Consider the following 22,362-nt stretch of genomic DNA (forward strand, 5'->3'; position numbering starts at 1 on the left):
CTCTACAATTCTATACCATAATTTATAAATGGGAAAACTGTCCCGTAGTATCGGGACTGACTGTTTTCACACTATTTTGGACGGCTAGCTAAGTAAGTATAGTTAACTTTTTTTTCGTGCACTAAGTTAACGTAGTTATACCATCGAGGACCCCCCTGTGTACACATTTTTTGACCTTGAAATGTCACACTTTTTTCCCTCACTTCAGGACTACTTCTATGATTAAGTTGTGCAGTAGGAGAATTTAGGACGAATGTCGGTGTAACTGCAGTCATGTTTTTTCATGCTGTGAGCTGGCATCGAAATTCTTGCGTCAAGATGTTGGAAGGATCCCTTTCTTTAGCCCATTAACGGCCTTTGCAGGAAGCCAAAGAGAAAATATTGGGGTTTCTATTTTGGCAATGTTCCGAAAAGATTTGCAGCTGCCGTGACTACGGCACGGAGCGGAAACCACCTTCATGCTGAAGAAAAAGAAGAAAAACATAATTTCTCATGAACAGCCTGACGAACCGAAAAAACTATAGTTAATTAGCGATTGCTAAAGGCAGTTATTGACCATCGCGCTCGGCAGTGCAAAAAAGTTTAGTAAGTTAGTAGAATCATAAAGATTTATAGAAATGCGTAAGATCCTGTAATCAATAAAACGTCGTTACTCTATATTCTAGGAGGGGGCAAATTTGCCCTTTACTTCTCTCTTCCACCAACTCCTCTTCCCCCCCCCCCCCTTTCACACCCTAGGTCTTGTAAACGAGATGGGATGTGTTAGTAGTAGAGTAGGGTAGTCATCCATGGATCACATTTACAAGGATGTTGAACATGCAGTAGTATTACAAGAACAACACAGACACACTCTAAATATCTAGACTGGCAAGGATAGGTAATCGGCTGTAGCTACACAGTAAGACCTATCCCGGCATTTTACAGGAGGAATGTAGGGAAAGCGCGTGAAGTCTAAATCAGATTGGCCGAATGAGTATCCCTATCAAATTTTTCCACAGTTTACTGAATGGACTAATAATTGTCCTTAATGGCTTCGCTGCCCGTTGGCCTATATTCTTACTGACGTGAAAGTGGCGGTGGCACAATCAATACATGCGTTTATCCACACCAGTGCTGTATCGACTAAAGCACGCATTTCTCTGCTTGTTTAGTACCGACGCTAACGAATTCTAGCACTAATTACAACTGTCAGGTGGAGATTTTGTGTACTTTTGAAGGGAATACAAAACTAAACGACTTCCCTATGGTCGTGCCTTGTACTTGGGATAAATGACAAGTTTTCGTAACTGTGTTCATAAATCAGTCTGAAACGTGAAGGCAACAGCTGTACTGTAATTTCTGGAAGACCGATGACTATCTTATCCTGTTTCACTTCGTTCATTCTTCTCAGGTTCGTTGATCTAACGGTATACCGCTCAAGGACGAAGCAACACAGCGCGCAGCACGTGCAGTACTGACGACAAGTCGTTGACATAACAGCTGTTCGCGCAGTGATATAGAAGAGGACAACTATTACCAGAAATAAAATCTGCTTACTTCTTCTCTCATTATATGGTCTGTTTTCGTGTGAAAATATCCCTAAGCTTGAAAAACAAGATTTTGTTGGAAAAAAATAGGACAATTTTATTTACGAAAGATTAGAGCACCCGGTATTAGAATCGTGACTCCATATACACTCCACTGGATTTGTAGCTCAAGGCTGTGCTTAACAGCATAAGCTACAGTACAGCTACTGGTTAACAACCCCACAATTTACAGTTCAAATCGCCCATGTTTACAACAGTGTAGCACACATTCGCGTTGATGCTAACTTGTTTCCAGTCAAACTGAGTAATAGCGAGACAGAAGAATTGTTCGCAAGACATTTTTCTTTTAGTTGTGATAACCGTTTTTGTTGTGAATTACATAAGTACCGATATATTAATATCTCAATGGGGAGCGGTAGCTATATAAACGAAAACGCGAGACGAGCGTGTTTTGTTTCGTAAGTTGCCGAAAACGTGCAGAATCATCATACACATCTCAAGAGTTTAGCGCCAGTGGCACATAACACAGACTAGTATTTATTTACATATTCTTGTCTGTTAACTGTTCACCGGCGTATTTTCTTGGTTGAAAAGCGTATAGAAAAGTGAATGTATTGTTTTTCGAACACTTTCATCTTTATTTGATTAGAGGCCATTAAAACTCTATTCGCGAATTTCAGTTTACTTATTCGTTGCTCGATTTATGTTCTGGACTGGAAGAACACTTTGTCGTTGTATACGACGGACCAGAGAACCGGTTTTAGTTGGGCACGGACTGTGCTGTTACCGTTATCTTCTGTCGGGGCAGGAAAACTGGCTTAGACCTACTGATATACGTGTCAGTGGTATAACTTCACTCCCGTGGGTTGGGGCTTGGTGGGGTAATTGCGGTCACCGCTTGAAGAGAGCATATTATTTAAGTGAAGGTTTCGTAAGCAGTTTCGGTCGTCATTTAGCAGGTTATTCGCGAAATAGCTGTAGTATAGTGAGTGAAACATTTTTTGTACCAACTGGAAAGCGTTTTATACACACGACAAACATGCCCGAATCAAAACCATTCGAGAGACTACCAAAGTGTGTCGTACCAAAACATTACGATCTGATACTGAAGCCTGACCTGAAAACATTAGTGTTTAAAGGGAAAGAAACAATAGAAGTTGAGGTATGTCATCGAAAAGTGATTTTGTAACACAGTTAAACATGAAATTGGATCGTTTCGGATAATAGTGCTTTTGATATTTTTTTCTGTTACTTCAGGTAAAAACAGTGACGGATAAAATCGTCCTGAATTCCTTAGATTTAACAATTAAAAGTGTCGAATACACAACTTCGACTGGTAACAGTATTGTTCCTACAGACGTCTCATTGTCGGTGGAAGATGAAACTTTGACATTGACATTTCCTGAGCCCCTTCATGCGGGGAATGGATTACTAGCTTTCGATTTTACTGGGGAAATCAACGACAAAATGAAAGGATTTTACAGGAGCAAATATGTAAGGTAACGTGACTTTCTTATTTCAAAGAAAAATTATATTGTATATTTATAGTGGGTTATCAGTGTTTCCATGCTTTTATCTGTTTTAATTTGGATGTATATAATTGTAATTTTAACGACAGGTGTTTTGTGATCATTGCCAAGGAAATCTCACCACAGATAGACTTCCTTGAGATGCATCTGTACTGTTCAATGTCATTTCAATTAGAGTAATATGTTGGGCAAGAGAATGTATAGTAGTTCATTATGGTTCTTGAATTTATTTATTTATCTTATGGAAAAAAGTTATTAAAAGTTATACTATGGCCCTACTCTTAGTTAGGCCTATATATTTAAATTGGAAGATGTGTGTTCCATTAAGTATTCCTTTGTATACCAGTAACAGTGTGCGCAGGCTAGTATCCGACACATGACCTGTTAGTCTTAAGCTTCCATTTTCTTTTCTTCCTTCATTTTGCACTTTTACTTAATTTTAGATATGTGCAGGTGAGACATTTTGCTGGTAATGTGAAATTTTGTGAGTACTGTCTAGTTGTAGGCTAAGCAGAAAACTCTGTCAGTTGCCCAAGGAAGATGTATTATGAAGCCTTAATATTTGATGAATTCATATTGTCTTACAGCGTGCAGTTTATGAATTTACTGTACTTGACTATATAGATTGTAGCTTGCTGTTAGATTTGTTTCTAAGATACATTCTGAGTTTTTTCCCAATGCCCTTGTTTACTTTCTAAAAAGAGGAGGGGGTGGACACTGCCTTTGCAAATAAAAAGAAAACATTCTGTATTACAAGCAGTCTAACATCAAGCATGTCTTTAGCACATCACTCAGTTGGGTGGTAACAATAATTAGGCTAACTATTTTTGTAGCTCTTGAGTGTATGGAGAAATGTTCAGAGTAAAAGTGTCAAGAATTATAAACAAAAATTGATAAATTAAGAATTTTGTTCCTTCTGAAATAACTAACTTTGTGGAGAACTTGATAAATATTTGGGGCATCTTGTGTTTTAAATGGAATATAATCAAAAACTCTTCATATGTAACATACTGTATGAGTAAATTTATTGATTTTGCCCTAGATTTTAGATGGAAACATTTCCAATTCTTGTCAGTCTCAGTGTGTAACAGAATAGGGGGGGGGGGGGGGGGCGAGTGATCTTCAAAAAATTAAATGAACTTGCCACAATAGCCTACATGTAATGGTCCAAGTTTGGTTCCCTCTCTTTGTCCCAGTTTTTGTTACTGTTACTGCGCTGTGTCAGATTAGTGTATTGTTCTTAAATTTAACCATTCTACGTGTGTTGAGAATGATACGAATAAGTGCTGTGTAGGGCTAGAAACATCTTGCAGAGTTGAAATGTGTACACTACAGTGAACAAAAGGGATGGTGAGAAGACATAGGCAAAGATGATTCAGTTGTAAACATAACTGGTCAGAGGTGGAAAACGTTTTATGATGGTGTGTTATCAGTTTATTCATACCAAAGGTTTTCTTGTAAATATTGATTCTCTTGCACAAATTCAGTTATTATCAGTTTTTCTCTATTATTAATTAATGTGAAAGCATTTTGCTTGTAAACATTAAGCTATCAATATTGTTTCTTGCATCTGGCCAGAACAGCTAAAAGTTCCAGGAGACATAGAATTTTCAGAATGTAGTCTTTTAGTACTAGCTCTAAAAGCTAAACAACTTCAGATGTGGTGAACCTGCATTCTCCGCGGTGACGCAGCTGTGCCCAACTGATGCTCGCCGTTTGTTCCCTTGCTGGGATGAGCCTGCAGTGAAAGCCTGCTTCTCAGTTGCTGTTTCAATACCAAAAGATGATGGGCTGGTGGCGCTTTCAAATATGGTAAGCCTCAAAACTCAGTGTGAAGGTCCTATATATCTGCTTGCAGCCCAGATGGCGAAGAGCGCTATGCAGGTGTCACGCAGTTTGAGGCCACAGATGCTCGGCGATGCTTCCCGTGTTGGGATGAACCTGCGATAAAGGCTACTTTCAACATCACCTTGGTTGTTCCAGAGAGTAAGGTTGCTCTTTCCAATATGGTAAGTATCTCTGTTTTTCAGTTACCAAATAAAATTTAATTTTCTTGCTTTTGATCTAGGATAGTAAAACTGTGAGAGGCATGGTACCACAGACAGTTAGTGAAATTGCTAAAGTCTCTGCACGGTGCTTGAGTGTTGCATTCATGTTTTGTTAAGCTTTAGTTTCCCAGACAAATTGGAGATGTTTCTTATGCTTACTGTTAATGATAATTGTATGCAACCAGCATAATTACTTTAAATAATTCTGATGTGCATTTACATTTTACTGTTGGGGATCAGTGATTGTAGCAGCAGAATTTATTATTTTATTTTTGCCAGTAACAGAGATTTTTCAGAAGACTTAAGCAGTATAAAAACTCAACAGTATTTAAATTTCAACCCAGTAGTATATTTAGTACATCAGAAATTTGCAAATAGAGATAAGAGGTGAAATTGTTCAAAGGCCTCTGTAAAAAAAACTATGATTTTCTTGAACTTGTATCCCGAGCTTTAAGCTGTCCACGAATTTCACTGTTTTTTCCTCCATATTTCTTTCAAAACAAACTTTGGTTTTGAAAAGAGTTTTAAGAAATTGATAATTTTGCCATATACCATAATTCGATGTACTAATGATTGTAGTTTTGTACCCTAGGTGTAGGAGTGCTAATGGAGTTTTCATTTTTCTTATTTTCTGCTTTTTCTCTATTTACATTTCTGTAATGTTTTTGCATTGGTCGATTTCAGTATTTTCATACTCCTTGGTATTCAGGTTCTCTGTTGTACACCTTTGTTTTTTATGTCATCAGAACTGATTTCTTACTTGGTACATTCCATCTCTTCTTTGTTCACTACTATACAACCCTCCCAAGTATTTTCCCATACAAGCTCTTCATGCCCTTTAGATGAGTCCAATGTTAAAATATTTCAAGGCTTTTGGCAAATGTTTCACTACAGTTTTCATTTTAAATTTTTATTCCATATTCTCCAACGCCCAAATGAATTCGGGTATAAACTCTTCATTTCTAAAGTCTCTTCCAAAGCACACAATCGTACTCCTTAGCGTAACTGTTGGTTACTTGTATGCAGTATTCCAGTAATCGTTGGCAGAAGTTGTCCAAGGACTTGGACATTGCTCATTTGGCCATAGAGTACTGCGTGCTTAGAGGTCTTGGGGATTTATGAAATGAAGTTCTTAGGATTTTTCTCAGTAGTGAAAAAATGTCTGCTTCTATCACACCTTTCTTAAAGCTAGCTAGATTAATTTGTTCAATAGTTCTACAATGTACATTGAGGTGATAACTTGACCTTGCTGGTTACAGCGTACTCAGGTGAGCGGTTTACTCAATCCTTTTAGTTTTTGAAAAAGCATCAGGTATAATGCATATCTTTGTCTTCCTCAGTCCACATGACCCAATCCCTTCAGGGTCTGCCCCCCATGATGAGTGAGGTATTGAACTTAGCGAACTCTTGAGAATATCAAGACATAACTATCCTACACTTCAGACCTTGATAAATTATTTTGTGATCATGTATTGTAATGTGGTAAGGTGTTGTAGTTCTCTCCTTTCATTATTGATCTCTAATACAAGTGCTCTAAGTAGTCTTTAATTGTGTAGTATGCATTATGTGTAAAATATGTTTTGGTGCCTTTTTAAATAGATGTATTTTAGTAATATTTTTCATTTCCTTGGGAAATTTATTATACAGTTTTATTCCCTGGTAGAAGATACTGTATTAGGTTTTTTGTTTGTTTGTCCTTAGTAAAAGTTCAGACTGGCCATTGTTCCATGATTACGTTTAGAACTGTTAATGAAATACTTAATAGCGTTTTCCCTGACACGCACTAGAGATTAATAGATGCACTCACTTGGTGCATTAAGTATATAAAGTTACTTTTCCTCAGTTTAAAAATTGTAAATATTTGGTGTCCTTGATCCCAAGAAAAAGTCCTACTGCTAAGAACGGAGTGAAAAACGAGATAGTACATCACCAAAAGTCGTTTTGTGTTAAAAGATTAAAAAACCCTAAGAGCATAACATGCTGATAAGATTCTTTTTGGCAGTTTATTTGTGTGTTCATTCTGTGTTATTTGACAATCAATATTCACACCTAAGAACATTGTGTTTGCTACACAACCTACATGTTTATCATCTATGCTTAATGTGGCAAATTCGTTTTCCCTCTTTATGCTGGAACGCGTATTGTTTGTTTTCTTTAAATTCAAAATTAGTTTGCCCCGTGTGGGTTTGGGGGTTAGAGTAAGCCCGAGGTATTCCTGCCTGTCATAAGAGGCGACTTAAAGGAGTCTCACGTGTTTCAGCCTTTATGTGATGGTCCCCTGTAGGATTTGACCTCCATTTTTCAAAATTTTCCCGAAGAGTGAGCCAATTTGGGAAGGGCGCATTACATGCTGCATCATGGCCATCGTGCGCTGAGACCTATTGCACCCTTCATTGCCATGGATCTGGACTTTGGTTCACTCTCCAACTGTTGGGCGAGGTTACCCTCCTGGGTGCATATTTTTCCATCAACTGTGCTGACATTGATAATGGACTTGTTTGCTTGGTTGCACCTGATATCCTGCATGGTAACCAGCCCGTTGTGGTGGGGCCTGTTGGTTGTAGCCCCCTGACCACACAGGGATCGCTCTGCTGATACCTGTGCCGTTAACTCCCCACATATGCCGAGGAGTAGATGCCGTCACCCTGGGGCATCGAGACTCCCGGCAGTGATCATCCTGCCATGTGGCCTTTGCTGCAGTTGGGTGGCACCCATGCTCATTCTCTGGTCGGAGTGGGTGGCATCAGGACAGATGACGCATGATGAAGCGTAGTATGTAATTTCTTGCTGATGGTCAAACACCAGCAGTCTCTAAGTGATCACGGGCTCAATTCAACTCATTGAAGTATGGCCCCAAATTGTTCCCCTCCCTGGCCACACCATGGAAAGAATGCTAGGCTAAGGATGGCAGCAGTTCTTATTTGCCCTGGTATCTTAAATGCTCAAGAGCTGATGGGGATTCTTTCATGATGATGAAGCCTCAATTTTTTGTTGAGCGATTAAAGGACAAGTTTGGGGGTGGTATGCTTTTCCAAAATGAGATCTGGGTCAGTTTTGATCAAAACAGCATCCTCTGTCCAGTCACGGGCGTTACTCACTTGTGACAAGCTGGGGGGTTGTTTCTGTAACCACCACATCCCATAAGGGCTTAAATATGGCCCAAGGTATCATATTTCACAGGGACCATCTTTTGCAGTCTGACGATGAGCTGCAAGCCAATTTAGAGCGGCGAGGTCTACATTTCATTTGGTGTGTCCACCTTGGTCTGAGGAATAATCAGGTTGCCACTGGTACCTTCATCTTGGCCTTTGAGGGTGATACATTACCTGAGAAGGTCAAGGTGATGGTCTACCACTGTGATGTAAAGTGCTATATCCCTCCTCCAATGCGTTGCTTTAAATTCGGGAAGTTTGGCCATATATCTTCCTGCTGTATTTCCAGCGTCACATGTTGAGATTGTAGACACCAATCACATCACAATACTCAGTGTGGCCCGCCTCCCATCTGTGTCAACTGTGGAGAGTACCATTCGCTTTGCTCACGTGACTGCAAGATTATTTAGAAAGAAAGGAAAATCATGGAGTACAAGACCCTGGACTGACTGACCTACACTGAGGCTAAGATGAAATTAGAGCACCTACATCCTGTACATGTGAGATCGTCTTGCGCCACTGCTACAACTGTTCTAGCCCCCATCCGCTCCGCCAACCCCAGTCACCTCTCAGATCCGGAAGGCTACACCTGCCCCCGTGATGGTGAGGGGGCACTTCCCTTCCTGTTGCTTCTGCACCACCTACTTTGGGAGCAACACTTCTGGACAAGGATCAAATGTGTTTTCAGATACCAGACCCCAACAGATGTTCCCGGTTTTAACAGAAAAGGCTTGTTACCTACCGACGCAATCGTGATTGCCGAGCACTGTGCTGAACTCTATGCTCGAGCCTCTAGGTCGGAGAATTATCCCGCAGCCTTCCGCACTATCAGATGGTGGCTGGAAGGGAAACCACAGTGAATCCTATAAAGCCCCATTTACAGAGTGGAAGCTGCTCAGTGCCCGTGGACATTGCCCCGACACTGCTCCTGGGCCAGATCAGATCCATAGTCAGATGATTAAACATCTCTTGCCTGACTGCAAGCGGCATCTCCTCGTCATCTTGAACCGGGTCTGGTGTGGTGGCATCTTTCCATCGTAATGGCGGGAGAGCACCATTATTCCGGTGCTCAAACCGAGTAAAAACCCGCTTGATGTGGATAACTGTCAGCCCATCAGCCTCACCAACATTCTTTGTAAGCTGCGGAAATGTATGGTGTGTTGGCGGTTGGGTTGGGTCCTGGAGTCACGTGGCCTACTGGCTCTGTGTCAGGGCGGCTTCTGCCAGGGCCACTCTATCACTGATAATCTTGTGTCCCTAGAATCGGCCATCCGAACAGCCTTTGCCACACACCAACACCTGGTTGCTGCCTTTTTTGGTTTACAAAAAGCACATGACATGAATTGGTGACATCATATCCTTGCCACATTACACGAGTGAGGTCTCAGAGGCCTGATTTTCATCCAAAACTTCCTGTTACTTTTTACACTCTGGTCCAAGTCGGTGCCTCCCATAGTGTCCGTCCCCCCCCCCCCCCCCCCCCCCATATCCAGGTGAATGGGGTCCCGCAGGGCTCTGTATTGAGCCATTAATGGTCTAGCAGCAGCTGTAGGGCCATCCGTCTCACCTTGGCTGTAGGCAGAGGACTTCTGCACTTCATACTGCTCCAATAGTGCTGGAGTTGCTGAGCAGCGCCTACCGGGAGTCATCCAAAAGGTGCAGTCATGAGCTATAGCCCAGTTTCCAGTCTTCAACCGCAAAGTCGTGTGTTACGCACATCTGTCGGCATTGTACCGTTCATCCGGAACAAGAACTTTACATTAATGACTATTCACTCACTGTAGTGGATTCTTAGGACTGGTTTTCGATGCCCGATTCACTTTTCTTCTTCACCTTTGTCAGCTTAAGTGGAAGTACTGGCAGCACCTCAGTGCCCTCTGCTACCTGAGCAACACCAACTGGAATGCAGATTGCTCTATGCTGCTGCAGCTGCTGCTCTATAGAGCTTTTATTCAATCCCGCCTTGATTATGGGAGTGTGGTTTATGGTTCGGCGGTGACCTCAGCATTGCGTTTACTCGACCCAGTGCACCACTCTGGCATTCGCCTAGCGACAGGAGCTGTTAGGATGAGTCCGATGACCAGCGTCCCGGTGGAGGCCGGAGTTCCTCCATTGCAGGTTAGGCATGTACAACTGCTGGCCAGTTATGTTGCACACAATCATAGTTCTCCTGCACATCTGAATTACCTTCTCCTTTTCTCACCCACGGCAGTTCATCTCCCGCACCAGCGGCCCAGGTCAGGCTGCCATTTGCAGTTTGTGTCCTATCCCTTCTTTCCGAAGTGGAGTCCTTGCCTTTACGACCTCTACTTGAGTTCCATTCACATACAACTCTATGGTGTACACATAGGCCAAAGCTTCGCCTGGATCTTTCACATGGCCCTAAGGACTCAGTTAACCCCACAGCTCTCCGCTGCCATTTTCTCTAGATTCTTGACATGTACCGAGGCCATGAAGTTGTTTACACCGACGGCTTGATGGCTGATAATCAGTCTGGCTTCGCATATGTCCATGGAGGCCATATTGAACAGCATTCCTTGCCTGATGGCTTCAGTGTTTTCACTGCCGAGCTGGTGGCTATCTCGTGCTCTTGAGCACATATGTCCATACCCTGGGGAGTCGTTTCTTCTGTGTACTGACTCCTTGAGCCCCTGGAACGGTCGAGTCCTTCAGTGGTGTTTGTCTGGACCCCAGGTCACGTCGGAATCCCAGGCAACAAACTTGCCGACAGGCTGGCCAAACACGCTACACAGAAACCACTTATGGATATTGGCTTCTGTGCAACTGACCTGCTTTCAGTACTACACCACAAGGTTTGTGGCTTTGGGAGACGGAATGGCATAACCTCAGTATGCACAACAAACTGCGTGCCATTAAGGAGACTGAAAGTGTGGAAGACCCCCATGCCGGCCTCTCGCAGGGGCTCTGTGGTTCTGTCGGCTCCACATTGGGCACACTTGGGTGACACACTGCTACTTCCTGTGCCATGATGACCCACCTCATTGTCGGCGTGGCACCTGGCAGTGGCCCATATCTTGGTGAGCTGTCCTTCTTTATCTGCCTGCGATGGGCTCTTGAGTTACTGTACTCATTGCCATTAATTTTAGCTGACGATGCCTCATCAGCTTATTTAGTTTTAAGTTTTATAAGTGATGGTGGGTTACATCATTCCATACAAATTTTCGCACATGTCCTTTGTCCCCTTGTGTTCTCCACTCTAATGCTTTTAGTCTGGATGTTCTAATGTATCGGAAAGTGGCTGGCATTTCCTTTTTATTCTCGTGGTCAGCCAGCCGTGGTCATCTGCTCTCTTGTTTTTATCCCTTCTATCTGCTTCTTGCTTCTATCCGTAGTTTTCTTTTCCTTTTTTTTTGTCCATAGTAGTGTTGGTTGTCCTCCTGTCGTTCTTCAGTTCTTCCATTCTCCTGCTATTGTGCTGTGCATCTTCTTTCTTTTCTTCTTTCCCTTGTGTAATTATTTTACTGGTAACAAGGGACTGATTACCTCGCAGTTTTGCCCCCCCTTTCCCTCCTTTAAACCAACCAACCAACCAATCAATCAAAGTTAGTTTATTGCATACTGCACAGTCATTTCATTTGTTTCTCTACTAGGAATTCTAGTGTTTTATCAGTGACAGTAATATTGCAGTCACCAGCAAAGAGAACTTTTTATCTTCTCCATGTCTTATACTGACTGGAAAGTCATCATTATACACTGCTTGACAATTGCTAAGGAACAGAGACATTGCTGGATAGGAATTATCATAGCTAATGACGCACAACATGAAACACATTACATACATTAAAGAGGTCGAGTGGCAAATTGATAATAAAAAATGTATGGTTCACCATGTGGGAAAGCAGGATAGCAGACATGTGTAATGTTTACGTTTGGCGAAGGTGAGACTCCCAATATAAAGGTCGATATCGGACTCTCAGGCACTAATGCGCAAATGCACACTTTGGACCAGGTATTCATGCTGGTTACCAAACTGTTCAGGAGTCTTTGGACGATACTGTCCCTCTCTTCTCTCAAAGAGGTTTTCAGTTCTTGCACAGGTTGGAGAGGGGGTGTTCATTGAGAAACATGCCTGCCAAGAACATCCCAGGCAGGCTCCACAGGGTTTAGGTCCAGGAAGTATGCAGGCCATTCCATTTGTTCAGTATCTTCACTTTGCAGTGTGCCAGACACTTCAGTGGTTCTGTGTGGGTGGGAATTGTCATCCATAAATAGAAAGTTGGGATGTACCATACTCCTAAACAGACAGACATAATCCAAACTCATGTCCCTGCAATACTCCTGTGCTGTCACAGTACCTCACAACAGATACATACAGTAGGGTTCGGCCATTATGCATAATGCCTTCCCACACCATAATGCTTAGGCCATACAGATGATGTTCATGAACATTATGTTGCATGTAATGTGTTCCCCTCTTTCCCCACCATTATTGATGGCCAGAATCACTTGCCACAATGAAGTGCTATTCATTGTAGAATATCACTCTGGACCACTGTTGCTGACCTCAACATGCAACCTAATCTAACAAACTCTTTCTCAGAGATGGTATGATTTAAGTGGGATGTATTTAACTGACTCCCAGGCATAAATACGTGCCTGATTTAGTAACCACAAAATGATTCTGGCAGACATGTGTACCGGTAGCGGTTGGAAAGTCTGAAGAGATCTGCCTAGGAGTGAGGTGTCTTCCTGCCAGGGCTATGTGTTGATCTTCTTGTGATGAAGTGGTCCATTTATGATCAGTGGCATGCTCTTGCATAGTATTTCCACTTTCAATTGCCTTTTTTTAAATAGTGAGATGACACTTTTGGTCACATCCATTATTGGGGCCACAGTAGTGGCACTTTGCTCAGCTTCAAGCCATTCACCCGCATGTCCATGATCGCAAACACCCAGATGATGTCTTGGAGACTTGTTACTGTACAATATGACCACACAGAATGTCACACTAATCTGTTCCCCAACAGTCTTTGTCAAACACCTTGCTGCACAAACTGTCGAAAGCATACAGTGTGTTAGTGCACAGGCATGCTGCAGGTAACACCTCCCACCCTCTACGTTGCCTATTGTCATCATTGGTCTTTCTGTGGCAATTGTCGGTTGTTCTGTAGCAATTGGCAGTTCTTCCTTAGGTATTGTCAAACAGTGTGTTGTGTACATACAGGATGGTCAGAAAGACTCTGAAAAGCTTGTAAGAGTGATGTAGGGAAGTTGTGCTGAGAAATAATTTTTAAGAAGAAAATTTGATGCATAGCACCATTTCCAAGTAATTTACCATTGAAGTTAGCCAATCAGGTCATCACATGCACAAATTCAAGCAGCCAACCAAAGGCTGTGTCGCCATAAGTGTTCATCAGACTGAACAAACTTAAAGTTTGCTCGCTTAGCTTAAATTTATCTTTCAAAACACGACACATTTTAACTGGCAAAGAGCATTTCAACACGTGGTAACTCACGGACCCACGGAGGTCTCTGCATTACAGCATTTTAATGCATGCAAGTGCTCTTTCTTACAAGTTTTTCTGACTGTTTCTGACCACCCCGTATTTACAGCAAGTTTTCCAAGCGAGACTGGAAAGAATCATTTCCAATTGTTCTTACACTTAGTGCTTATTTTATGGCCAGCAGTGTCAAAAGTCTTGGACAGGTTTAAGAATAAACCCATAACACAGCCATCATTGTCAAGACTTTAAGTACCACTTTTTTAAAGTGATTGATGTTGTAATTCTCCCACTTTGGAAATGAAACTGTGCTTCGTTGAAAAGGTTATACTATTCCTGTAAATCATTAGTCTTTATTTCATGATTAATTCAATTATTTTTGGTAATATAGACAATAGCAAAACTGACCTGTAGTTTTTGAAACTCTCCACATTACCTTTCTTTACTAAGGGCACAACTCGTGTTTGCTTTAGGTACGATACCTGAATGAAAGGACTCGTTTATTGTTCTTTTATGGGTCTTGTATGCTCTTTATGCAAGCTTTTAGGAAAAAAAAACCTTAGTAATTTACTATTTTACATGTTGTATTAAAACTTTTATCACATGATGCTGGTTTGAGCTTAGCTTCATATATGCCCCTTGTTACTAAAAATTAAAAGTTTTAGTAGAGCTGAAAAACATTTGTAATTGTTTTTATTATATAAAAAATACTACATTTTTTGAAAAATGTACTTAGAATTTATATGAATTGTTATAATCTGTACCAAAGAAGTTAAATTTATTGAACAGATAGTGAAATATAAAAGGGATAAAAGAATGCATGTGTGAGTAAAATGTTTTTGGTGTAGTTTTTCATCATCTTATAAATTTTACAATTTCGCCACTTGTTTGACAATCGCAAATGGGATGGGAAGAGGACTGATGACAGTGTTACCCTAAGCATGTGTCAGATAAAAGAAAAAACTGTACCTCAGGTGTATTTCACACAGCAGCACCATGGACAGAAAAGATTTTTGCACAGGAGAAGGATATTGATGCTTGTATATTTGTTGTGGTTCTCTAAAAGTTAATCCATAATAGCTCACAACTACTTACTAAAGGTATTTCTGTACAGATGTTTCAGCAAAATTTTTTATGTACAGAAAATAAATCAGTTTTCAGATTTTTGTTTTGTGAGCTTTTGAAAGCCACCTGCTTTTCAAAAATGTCAGTTGTACAAAGATAATTGTGGTAATGAACCATACAAATTACTCTATGATTACCCACTGGAGATGGTGATCATAGCAAACCATTTGGCAGACCACCCTAATCAAGCATCAAAACCTCGAATTGAGAGGAGCATGTCACTCATTTTCTGCTTTATTTAGTGAGCAAAAGTGTTTGTTTTTCTAATGTTGTTCATTTTAAAGTATCTTCAAAAATCTACAACCAGACATCAACGTTAAAAAGATATTTTTGGACAAAAAAAAGACTGTAATAAATTGCAATTCAGGAAGGTTAAATTTTAAACTATTGATTTATTGTGTATTTATAAATGATAACAAACACAGAATGTGTATATGATAATCATATTTAGCAAAGCTTTGTGCTGCTGATGCCTAATTACATTAATCCTTGCTTGTTTCTGCTGTGTTACAGAATTTCTTGCAAATGTCTTCTGATATACAGGTCGTGCCAAAACATGTATACACACTTTGAACTCTTAGACAATTTATTTTATAATCTTAAGGGTAATTCCTAGTCCACATAGATATTCGAAATAGTGGTTGAAGGAAATGTTAAAACTGTTGGCACTCAGCATAGACTTTATTTCTGAGTAAGAGTCAGGACAGATTCCCTTGAACCAAAGTGTGTGATGGGATTTTATGCAGTCCATTGAGTCTCATCCCATCTGGATAGACTGCATGGTAATAACCCTACACATCACCTTTTGCTGTGTTCCGTGGTAGAAAAAGTTGAGTGATTTCACCTCTGGAGAGTGTACAGGAAACTAGATTAGTTTCTTGCATCCTATCCACTGGCCTCCTATATTTCATTCTTGGTTTGCTCGTACATCCCTATGACAGTTTAGCTTGGAAATAAAATCTGCCATTACCATGCATAGGGTGAATAGAAGAGAAAATGTAACTGGCAAGCCTTGTTGCAGGCTTTTCTCCAATTACAGGGTTCTGAAAATGAAGTGTCCAAATTCCGTAGGAGGAAACAAACTGCAACTCACGTTCACACCAGGCACATTTACGGCTGTGCAACAGCTCAGTACACACAATTATGCCGATTGACCCACTACGTAAATTTGTGCTTTATTCAATGAAAAAACACAACCCACAAAGCATAGTTCACCTGGATTCACCTCATGAACCCATTCACAAAATTGCACATTCTGATTTGTGCTATGATCCATTACTTCTAGCACTAGCCTTGGAATGAAGCAGTGCAACCTTACTCTCTTGAGAATGCTTTGCTCAGTAGTACTACAGTGGTGTGCAAGTAAGTGTAATGTTGTCTGGGCACAGGGGAATGGAGAACACTTTGCAGTGTCAGTGTCACCAATGTGCTCTCTGTCTCCCAGCACACACTCCAGTCATTTTATACAGTGGGACCTGATAATACTGGGTAAATGCCAAATTGAGACACAGTTTCTGCTTCTGATTCTCCCCATAAAAATATGTATTCTAGTAACACTCAACACTGTCAATTCGGGATGTAATATTTGTCGTGTTTGCTTTTTCAGCCATAATGAACACTACATGGACTGAGTATCATCAGCAAACCAAAACAAATATGGAAATAAACACGCATTCCAAACCGCATCCTACAAGCAGATGTGGGAGGATGACACTGTTAGCTGGAGCATCAAATGTACAATCACTACCCCATGCCACTGTGCATTGCTCTATCACCCACCCTGATATTGCACATCAATATCACACTGACATGACTCTCCTGTGACTTTTGCTATGAATCTTGCAGATGTGAACAGTCTTAACAGTTCCAGTATTACACGTGAGGATTAATCACTTTTAGCTTTGTGAGGTCACCTTGATCAATGTTTCTGTGCATTGTACACTGTTCTATGCACCCTGAATTTTGTCTCTGAGACATGTGATTCTTAACTTTGTAGATGAATCAGTCCCATACTAAAGTTTCCACTGTATCTGAACTCCAGCAACATTATTAAACTTTGACTACTGCTTGATAAAATGTTTTCACTCTCTGCTGTACAAATGTGCATTTAGCATCTTGACTTTATTCTCATGGCACTGCCTGGGTTTCACAGCTAGATCGATGAGTCGTCCGGTGTCTGTCAAGAAAAAGTAAAATGAACTTTTTAAGAAATTTAACCATGTAGGTAGGAAAAAAAATTCTGTGATAATTCAAATTGTGTGAACATATTTTAAGACATCCTGTATATTCAACAAAGGCAATCCAACTCGTTAGGTTTTAGTAAATATTGATTATTTTGTTGGGTGGTAAGTTTGAGATTAATGTTTTTGTTGCAGCCTGTGGTGTCGGAAACGAATGACCCATCAAACCCTGCCCTACGTGTAGTGAAATTCGATACCACTCCCATCATGTCAACATATTTAGTAGCTGTAGTAGTTGGAGAGTATGACTTTGTAGAGGACAAGTCAAATGACGGAGTACTGGTGCGAGTATACACACCAGTTGGCAAGAAGGAGCAAGGTCGCTTTGCTCTTGAGGTTGCTACAAAAGTATTGCCATATTACAAAGACTACTTCCAGATTGCATATCCACTTCCAAAAATTGATTTGATAGCAATCGCAGATTTCTCTGCAGGTATGCTCGCAGTAGATACTCTTTACACTAATAAATTTCATGTTACTAATATTTTAAATATTTGATTTACAAATAATTTTGTGGCATTCGTGTCCTGTTGTTGCATGTGTTCCGTGGCTCGTGGTGGAGGAAATTAATAACAAATGGGCTCTAACTGGATGGTATTTTGAGTGTTTTATAAAGCTGTACAACTATTTTTGCTTCCATAGACAAATTCTGAAATCTGTAATGTGTATTTCTGTAGTATAAGACTTACACATCCCTTCACATTAATGTGGGGCAAATAATACACTTTCCTTATATCGAAACTATTGAGAGCTTCTGTGAGACTAAAAATGGAAGTTGATTTAAAGAATTATACATAGTGTATGAGAAGTATTTGATGAGGGGGGAAAACTAGATTAAGTGAAATCAAAATGAGTAAAGTGATTGGCTGCAAAAGTAACTGAAGTCGCACTGTTATGATTCACAGACAAGCAGGTACTGCTGCAAAAACTAAAGATTTATTATAAACCAGCAGAGTCGACAGACTAGCAAAGAAATCTACTTCTGAGCTCCGTGTTTTCACAGTTTTGACTTTCAATCTTCATCCAAGGAATTTGGTGGAGATGATCTGCTTTACTCTGATAAAACCCTGCAGCTAAAGAATCACAATGTGTGCTCAAATGAGGGATTTTTCTTTACTTCATGTTGTTAGAAGCATAGGCTAACTAAAAAGCCCAAGCAGTAATTTCATGCCTACAAAAACAAATCGTGAGAAGTTTGAGTGGTAGAATAAGCTATTTAATGCTTTGGTCTCATTCTTGCGGTCAGCATAACTGGTATATGGGTCGTTCCATGTGAAGTGTCCTAGGGCTCCCAGCTTGATCATCTTCAATTTTTATGAAATTTGTACAGGATGTACCTGAGTGCCCTACATGAACTTATGCAAAGTTTCAGGCTCGCCTATAATATGGTTGAGATACTAGAGCCATTTTCGTGAAGACCACTTTTACCAAGACCGAAAGGTTGTTAAGAAATTGTCAAGCTTGGTATTCCACTTTTCCTAATCTAAAAGAGCTAGACTCTTTCTTCTGGGTATAGTGGCACAACTTTGTGTGCTCTACACACAAATGTTGCAAGTAGAGTTCAGAAAGCAATGCATTTGGCATAATCTCAGTTCAAAGTGGGCAACATATTATGTTGCGAGAAGTTTGCCCCATAGTTTAACGAGACAGAGGTACTGGAGAAAGTGTACTATGGACCTGGTCTTTTGCCAAACTACTGTCTGTCTAGGTGTTTAGTATATCACAAATTTTGGCCTGGCTTGTGTGTTTAATTACTGTGCTACCATCCTGTAAATTTGCTAAAAAACATGAATGTATCAAAATATACCTGTGTTCAAAGTCATGTATCTCAAAATGGACACCTATCACATTACATTCATTAACACCATTCAACAGAGCACATTTCATTCTATTAGAAACACTTATTTTCATTTTGGTGTCTCTTTGGGTAAGGTGCAAAAATGTCTCCTAAAATTTGGAATTTTGTTGATTATGTCTTCATTGTTTAAATATTCATTTGCTGTTTATTCGGTGATTTTAAACCTGTTTGTGACAATTCAATTGCTAAATTTAACCATTCAACTCTACTAAAGACTGCTACATAATTTTTGGGAAGCTGAATGCTTATTAATTTCTTTTCTTTTCTTTATTTGGGACTCTGCAACTTGATTTTAGTGTCTGAAGCATATCAAGTTGTTGCTGAAATGGAAAGATAAGATCAAGTTAATGTATGCAGTTTTGGAAGTACTGATTCCTCATGCCATTTAATGACATGCAATGCCTTAAAATGACTGAAAGCTGTTAAGCAACTTTCCTTAGAAGAACAAGTATTACTTACTAGATGGAGTGGTTTATAATCTGCTGAAAGTACTAAACTATGCTTCCTTCGTGAAGCTTTACTCCTAAAAAGATTTGACTTTTTGCAAAGATCGTGTTGCAACCCATGTGGCAAGAAAAACCACACTGCACGAAAAAGCTTGTGCTCAATCAACATAGAAACAGCTGATCTACTAAAAAGGATAACCTTGTCTGATATTAAACCAGGCCAAAAAAATGTGCCCTACATGTAGAAAAGAATTTGATACACTGAAATATTCACAAATGGATGTCACATATCAGTCAGATGAAGGTGACGAGTCTAATGTTGGTCACAGTTTGAATACAAGCTTAACACCTGTTGGAATATCACCATTAAAATTTCAACAAATTGGTGCAAGGGATACAACAGGATATGCAAAGTGCAGAATACATAAAGTTGAAGCTGCAATTATTAAGAAAATTGCAGAAGTGGGGGGACTTGATCCCAGTGAATCGGAGTAACCATCCACAAGCAAGCAATGCTTGACTTGTTCAGATTACATCAATGTAATCAAAAATTGAAAGAAAAATTACATAGCTGATTCAAGAATTGAAAGAAAAATTACATATATCAAATAACAAAAAAATTCAAATTTTGACCTTGGTTTCCCAAAACTGGTATATCAAAAAGACTATGGAAGAATTTTGTGTTTCAGAAACAATGATAAGGAAGGCTAGAAAGTTAAAAATTGAACAGGGAATATTGGCACAGCCCAAAGGTAAATGTGGGGAAAAAGCTTTCTGAGGATGTGAAGGCAAGAGTCATAGAACATTTTTATGATTAAGAGTTTATTCAGATTTTTCCAGGAAAAAAGGACTGTATTACTGTTCAGATGGATGGAGAAAAGGTTAAAAAACAGAAATACTTATTACTGAGCAACTTAAAAGAAATGTTTGTTGCGTACCGCAATAAAAATGGACCGGAAATTGGATTTTCCAAATTTAGTGAATTAAGGCTGAAGTGGTGTGAGACTGTAGGCACAGCTGGTTCACATTCAGTTTGTCTCTGCATAATACATCGAAATGTGAAACTAATATTGGCACATAGCCCAATGAAAGAAGATAACAAAATCTTACTGAGCAAAATTGTCTGTAATTTGGAAACAAAGGATTGTACGCTTAATCACTGTGAAGTATGTCCAGGAACAGAAGCTCTAAATGAATATTTGGAAAGCGCTTTTGCAGATATTGATCCTGAGGATACAGTTCAGTTCAAAGAATGAACTCACACTGATAGAGAGACACTTGAAATCAGAGAAATGGCAGTTGAAGAATTCATTGAACTATTAGTTTCAAAACTGTTCACCTTTTCTACTCGCCGCTACATTGCAAAACATCAGAGCAAGCATTTGCAATTTGATTTGATTTCTTTTTTAATCCGTGAAACAATTTACATTGTATGGATTTTGTCATTGAATAATAGACAAATTAACAGTTTAAATTTGTTTCTTACACAATAGTTGACAGTAAAATTTTCTTATCTAATTTACATTTTTCAGTCTTATACAATTATTATTTCTCCATATAGTTGAACAAAGAACTTTCAGATTTTAAGTAACCTTTTTTAATTCAAGTACTCCATTGCTGTATAGTAACTTTTACTTTGTAAAATTTCCTTAGTTATTCTTTGAAGGAGGAGATTGTCTCTGTCTTTTATGATTTGAGGTAATTTATTATATAATTTGATGGCAGTAGACTCTGTTGCATTTCAACTTTATTTTTTCTATCCAGATGCAAATTATTGCAGTTCCTAGTTTCGTAACCATGTACAGAACCATTGTTAACACAGTGTCCATTATTTTTTTTAATGTACATAACATTCTGAAAAATATATTAACATGGGACAGTTAAGATTTGCAGCATTTTAAAAAGTTCAAGGTAGTGAGCCATGCTGCCACTCTTGGTCATTACATGTACTGCTCTTTTCTGCAATTTGAATATAGGTTCAATGTTTCTCCTGTTCACTCCCCAGAATATTATCCCAAACTAATAACAGAATGGATATACACAAAGTATACTGATCGAATACATGAAATATCGCGTGCTGAAGTAAGAACTCTGAGGGCACAGCATGTTGTAGAGATTCTGTTACAAAGTATTTTTACACGGTCTTCCCATCGAGCGAGGTGGCGCAGTGGCTAGCACACTGGACTCTCATTCAGGAGGACGACAGTTCAATCCCGCGTCCGGCCATCCTGATGTTGGTTTCCTGTGATTTCCCTAAATCGCTCTAGGGAATTGCCGGGATGGTTCCTTTGAAAGGGCACGGCCGACTTCCTTCCCTGTCCTTCCCTAATCCGATGAGACTGATGACCTCGCTGTCTCATCTTCTCCCCGAAACAACCCAACCCACGGTCTTCCCACTTCAACTGACTATCAACTTGCATGCCAAGAAATTGTGCGCTTTCCACCCATTGTATGGTTTCATTGCCTAACTTCAGGTTATTGTAATATGGTTTTTTGTTAATGTAAAAGTTCATAGCACTTGTTTTCTTAATATTAAGCATGTCTTTGTTGTTAGCTGCTCACTCATATACACTTTCTAGTGTTTCTACAGCTTTTTATCTTAGATCTACATGTGATGCATCACTGATTAGCACATTAGTCATCTGCAAACAATATTGTATGCCCATGCTTTATACTTTGTGGGAAATCATTAATATAAATTAGAAATAGTACTGGACCTAGGACATTACCCTGTGGTACACCTATATTTTTATGTTTGGGGTCAGAAATATGTTTTTCAATACAGTTGGAGTTACATGATAAATATGTTATTTCAGTCATCTGTATTCTATTTTCTAGATATGACTGGAACCAATTTTTTACAATTCCCATTATTACCAGTTCATGTATCTTAACCAACAGTGTTTTGTGAACCTCTGTATCAAAAGCTTTGGTTAGGTCGAGAAATATACCTGTTGTATAGTTTCCTTTATCAAG

The 22,362-nt window shown here is 39.7% G+C and overlaps 1 protein-coding gene across 4 annotated transcripts in view; it reads left to right on the forward strand.

Moving 5' to 3' along the window:
- The first annotated feature begins 1,382 nt into the window (after positions 1–1,382).
- Positions 1,383–22,362, forward strand: part of LOC126354669 (puromycin-sensitive aminopeptidase) — a 141,588-nt gene continuing 120,608 nt past the window's right edge. Inside the window, exons 1-4 of one of the 4 annotated variants that reach the window (XM_050004461.1) lie at positions 1,383–2,688; positions 2,784–3,025; positions 4,914–5,064; positions 17,218–17,515. In XM_050004461.1, the coding sequence (XP_049860418.1) occupies positions 2,230–2,688; positions 2,784–3,025; positions 4,914–5,064; positions 17,218–17,515 (1,150 nt within the window). In that variant the 5' untranslated portion in view covers positions 1,383–2,229. Of the gene's footprint in view, positions 2,689–2,783; positions 3,026–4,713; positions 4,868–4,913; positions 5,065–17,217; positions 17,516–22,362 lie in introns of all 4 variants that reach the window. The other 3 variants (XM_050004459.1, XM_050004458.1, XM_050004460.1) reach the window with 3 other exon arrangements.

Source organism: Schistocerca gregaria, chromosome 3 (genome assembly GCF_023897955.1).
Source record: "Schistocerca gregaria isolate iqSchGreg1 chromosome 3, iqSchGreg1.2, whole genome shotgun sequence".
Classification (NCBI taxonomy): Eukaryota; Metazoa; Arthropoda; class Insecta; order Orthoptera; family Acrididae; genus Schistocerca; species Schistocerca gregaria.